We start from the raw sequence: 5,237 nt of genomic DNA, 5'->3' as shown, positions 1-5,237 counted from the left end.
AACAAGGGTGTTTTTGTAGGCTATGGTACTAGTGAGAAAGGGTACAAAGTCTATAATGTGTTAACTCAAAAGATAATCTTATCAAGGACTGTTATCTTTGATGAAGACTCAAAATGGAACTGGGAAACAAAGATAGAAGAAAATGACAGTGTCTCTCTACAACTTAACCTCAACAAAAGGCAAACAAGGGAGCCTATGCACTTGGGAACTTGTAAATCGACCAAGTGACAAGCCTGTGATTGGAGTGAAATGGGTGTACAAAACAAAACTCAACTTAGATGGTTCTGTGCAAAAGAACAAGGCCAAGTTGGTGGCCAAAGGTTACTCACAGAAACCAGGTGTAGACTTCAATGAAACCTTTGCTCTAGTAGCAAGGTTAGACACCATAAGGACTTTGATAGCCCTAGCAGCCAAGAAGGGTTGGAAGTTACATCAATTGGATGTAAAATCTGAATTTCTAAATGGAGTGCTAGAGGAGGAGGTGTTTGTGGATCAACCTCAAGGGTTCATAAGTCAAGAGTCTCCAGAAAAAAAGTGTACAAGTTAAGGAAGACTCTCTATGGCCTAAAGCAAGCTCCAAGAGCTTGGTACAATGAGATTGATTCCTATTTCACTGAAAAAGGATTTCAGAAAAAGTCCTAGTGAAGCTACACTCTACACCAAGACAGAAAGCAACAACAAGACACTCATTGTCTCAATCTATGTGGATCATGTTGTCTACACTGGAAATGATGCTGCAATGATTGAAGAGTTTAAAGAAGAAATGATGAGGAGGTATGAAATGACTGACCTTGGCCTTTTGCATCATTTTCTTGGCATTGGGGTAATTCAAGAGGCAAACATCATTTTCATTCATCAAAGGAAGTATGTTGAAACCTTGCTTGAAAAGTTTGGTTTAAAAGGTTGCAAACTAGTCTCTACACCTCTAATTGCAAATGAGAAACTTAAGAAGGATGATGGAAGTGAATCTGCAGATGCTAGTCTCTACAAGAGCATTGTTGGCAGTCTATTGTACTTAACTGCAACAAGGCCAGATCTAATGTTCTCAGCAAGCCTACTTTCTAGGTTTATGCATAATCTTAGCAAGATACATATGGGCACATCTAAGAGAGTGCTGAGATATGTGCAAGGAACACTAGATTATAGGATCAAGTATGAAAAGGGGTAAGTCAACTATCCTAATTGCATTTTGTGACAGTGACTGGGGTGGCAGTGAAGATGATAGTAGAAGCACATCGAGCTACGCTTTCACCTTTGGTTCAGGGGTGTTTTCGTGGGCCTCTGTGAAGCAACAAAGTGTTGCACTGTCCACAGCCGAGGCGGAGTACGTGAGTGCATCAGAAGCTACGGCTCAAGCTATTTGGCTAAGGTTTATACTCAAAGATTTTGGCGAATAACAGGTTGATGCCATACCACTCTTGTGTGATAACACCTCTGCAATTGCCATGACCAAAAACCCAGTTTTCCATCAAAGAACAAAGAACATCAAGAGAAGATATCATTTCATCATAGACGCATTGCAAGACAATACAATCAAACTAATTTATTGCAGCACAGAAGATCAGATCGCATACATATTCACAAAAGCACTATCGAATGAGAGATTCAATTACTTGAGGGGTTTACTCGGAATAACTCCTAGAAGCAGTTTAGAAGGGAGTGTTGGAAGCTAACCAGCTCCTGGAGTCGAGTGGTCGAAGGCAGCAAGGAGCTCCTGAGCAAAAGGTGATGTCTGCATCGAAGAAGGAAGAAGAAGAAAATGAAGGGTTGGCCTCCAACAGCTAGTTTTTTGTTGTTTAAATGTGTGAGTGACAAATGTACACTCCAGATTAGATCACTTAAATCCCAATGAAGGGCTAGGGTTTAATATGGAGTAGTAAGGTAATTTTAGTGTTTAAATATTGTCTAATCACCAATTGTTTTACACAAGTATGGGTGATGGAAATGTACCATACCCTTACACATTTTCTCTACTTAATGAAGTATGGCTGCTGCATTTTTTCTGCACAACCTGGAAGTTGAAAACCACACTCCAATATCCTCTTAATTCTCTACCATTCTACCCCGAAGAAACCAATCCAAAAACTATAACAAAAAATCATCCAAACAAACAAATTGTATCACTTCGTTCTTCCATTTTCTCAGTTTCTTAATCAATGCATAGCTTGGTTCTCACTGTTAATAGTTTTGATCAAGAGTATCTAGTTAGATCTTTTTTATTCGTTCCAATTGTACATCGAATGACAATTTTCTCACTGTGAATTAGAATGTGTTTGGAATGAATGTTGTTGGAAATCAAGAAGTGGTTGAAAAATAGTAATTAAAAACAGTTAGGAAGATCAGTAAAAAGGCTCAGGAACTCTATACAAAGTCTGGTGGCAGTGCATTATATATCAACTTTCGCCCAACTCCAAATCCAAGCCACATACGAACTTGGTGGTCAATATCGTTTATTATCTCATCCAGTCCACATTTAGTCCTCTTGTCAGGCAGCAAGCTGTCTTTGCATCAGTTCACCTGCAACATTAGCATGGACCGCTCTGATATTAATCAATAAATTACACTGATAATCGCAAAGGTTCATAAGAAAAACACAATCATCAAAATTGACAATGAAGGGAAGCTCGAGTTCCAAACTATAAACATGTCATCATCTAATTGAATAAGTAATTTTTATATCATGGTACCTGGGGATTCACTTAAGAAATTAAGTTCAGGTTTATCATAAAAGTAATCAGTAATATGAGAAATGAAATTAATCAGTGCGTGAATCTGCTCTGATACCATAAATGTAGTTGTGGTTCTATATATTATAAAAATTAATTTTTAGTATGTGAAGTAGCTCAACTCCTTATAAACACATGTAAAGTTCTTTAGTTGTCTCGATCTGAGATTTACACTCTCAACTTGCACATACCGGAGTGGGTGGCTGTACAAGCACACCGGTGTACTATATAGGAGTGCTCCTAGTTTTGTTCAAACCTCAAACATTTATTGAATTATGAATCTTGTATAGTAAAATGGTTAAGCAGTTTTAAGCTTTATCATCAAGATTATCGACCAGCCTCAGATATATATGACAGCTTAGCTAACTAGTTATTAGCTACCAAAAGTAAAGCCCCTGCCTTGTGCATTAAACTTTCTTTACTACGCACAACTGCCCCCCACCGCTCATCTTGCCTTTAAAAGCAACCCTGAACCCACTTCTCTTCTAAACCAAGTGAGCTAGAGACACCAAAAGCAGTGAAAAATCTAGAGAGAGAGAGAGATGTCAAGGTGGTGCATTGTGGTGGTTCTTGCTCTAGTTGTAGCTCACACAACAGCTAGAAATGTGCCTATGCCAAATGACGCTGGTTTCAAAGACCAAAAGAACTTTATTGGTGGAGCTGGCGGCTTCTCAGGCATTGGCGACAGTGGGCTCCCATTTGCTGGAGCAGGGGCAGGAGTTGGTGGCAGTCTTCCTGGCGGACTTGGTGGCGTCGCTGGAGGGATAGGTGGAGTTGCTGGCCTTGGAGGACTTGGTGGTGGTGGTGGTGGAATCGGTGGCTTAGGTGGTAGTGGTGGCTTACCCGGTTTTGGTGGCTTAGGCGGAGCTGGCGGTTTGGGTGGTGTCGGTGGACTGGGAGGGACAAGTGGCTTGGGTGGACTTGGTGGATTAGGTGGCGCAGCTGGTGGTGTTTTGGGTGGTGCTGGTGCAGGTGTTGGTGGGGGAGTCGGTGGTGGTGTTGGTGGTGGAAGTGGTGTTCTTCCTTACCCTTGAAGACTTGAGTTAAAATGTTTGGATTATTAATGTCTACTTCTTTGTTTATTTGTTAAGTTAGTTGTTGAAGTGTATTTGGCAGTTAATTATATGTGACTGAGATTATGAGCTAGGGTTATTTCACTTATGTCTTCCTAGCTAGTTAATGTTTCTGTCATCTTTATTAATCTCAGCAACTCATATTGTTCTGTACCACTGTTCCCTCTTTAGTGCATATTAATGAAAAAAATCCATTCGTCTCTTAATCCATGTTTCTGTTCTAAATAACATAGTATAAAATTTCTTTCAGAATTTGCTAAAAAGTACATCAAATGTTTCCCAGAATCCATCCAGCAGCTAGTTAATTTGCTTGGTGACAATGTTAATTCACAGGGCTATATGCATTCTATAACATTTGCATTTCCCTCAAGAATCCTCGTTTTATTTTCTTTTCAGTGTTTAAAAAAAGTGAAACGGAAATCTTCGTCTTAGGATTGATGTTTTTACTCAGTATCCCCTTTTAATATAGAAAATGTTTACTATCCATATGAGTCTATACGAGTCAAACATGAAATATATATGAGTCGAACATGAAATATTTAATTTACAAGTACAGAGAATATGAGTCGAACATGAAATATTTAATTTACAAGTACAAAAAATATCAGTAGAACGTAATCTTGGTGACTTTTGTTTTTACTTATCTGAAATCACAAATATATAGTGCATGTGAAATTTGACCAAGAGTAATTATTCCAAATTATGCAGCATTGTGCGTTCTACTTTTGAGTCTTGACCGACATAACTAGCATCTTTTGCATTAATTTGGTTCTCTAATTAGTTATATCATATCAGGCCAAAAAGGATTAACATTCCACATGAATTTGAATTTTGAATCACAATAAGGATGCCAACTTACATATTTTGTTCAAGTGAAGGTAGAAAAAATCATGAAGGAAACTTATCCCCTCCTCATCCCACAAAAATGATAGGATTGAGAGAGACAAGTTTTTTAAGATTGAGAGAGACAAATTTTCTTCATGACTTATCCGTCTTTTATCTTCACATGAATAACTATGCAAGTTGACATCCATACTTCTATTTAACATTCACTGAATCTAGTGGATTATCCAAGCCAAGCCAATCCTAAACATGGAGCCCTATAGTTATTATTTCATATTGATATGTTGCAATACTAAGGTTTGGGTTTGGACCATATGTATTTCTTCCCTAAGGCTATTACTTCCTCTTAGCCTTGCAAACTAAAGCCAATAAGTCTCCATTTCTGTCACCTGACAAAAATGTGTGGAGCTCAGTATAGACGATGGCTGTAGACATAATCATAAAGTGTGATAAATTAAATGTGTCTGGTAAAATGATACAATTATGAGGAGGCCCAATGTTAGCTTTGGATGGCAGACTGAATTGAATATAGTAGCCAGAAAGCATCAACGTCCCTCAGCAGTAAAGAACAACCACATGCTGCTTCAAGTGTTCT

The 5,237-nt window shown here is 38.5% G+C and overlaps 1 protein-coding gene across 1 annotated transcript; it reads left to right on the top strand.

Annotated features, from left to right (window-relative positions):
- Window positions 1-3,199: 3,199 nt before the first annotated feature.
- On the top strand, window positions 3,200-4,005 carry LOC137726884 (uncharacterized). The gene has a single exon (XM_068465836.2). The coding sequence runs from the start codon at window positions 3,269-3,271 to the stop codon at window positions 3,758-3,760; it is 492 nt and encodes a 163-aa protein (XP_068321937.2). The 5' UTR covers window positions 3,200-3,268; the 3' UTR covers window positions 3,761-4,005.
- Window positions 4,006-5,237: the final 1,232 nt, after the last annotated feature.

Source organism: Pyrus communis, chromosome 5, assembly GCF_041283825.1.
Source record: "Pyrus communis isolate YQ-2024b chromosome 5, ASM4128382v1, whole genome shotgun sequence".
NCBI lineage: Eukaryota > Viridiplantae > Streptophyta > Magnoliopsida > Rosales > Rosaceae > Pyrus > Pyrus communis.
This window is presented reverse-complemented; position numbering and strand designations above follow the sequence as displayed.

Bases quoted from the DNA above. Each gene is read 5' to 3' on its own strand.
- LOC137726884 (XM_068465836.2), top strand. From the start codon at position 3,269: ATGTCAAGGTGGTGCATTGTGGTGGTTCTTGCTCTAGTTGTAGCTCAC.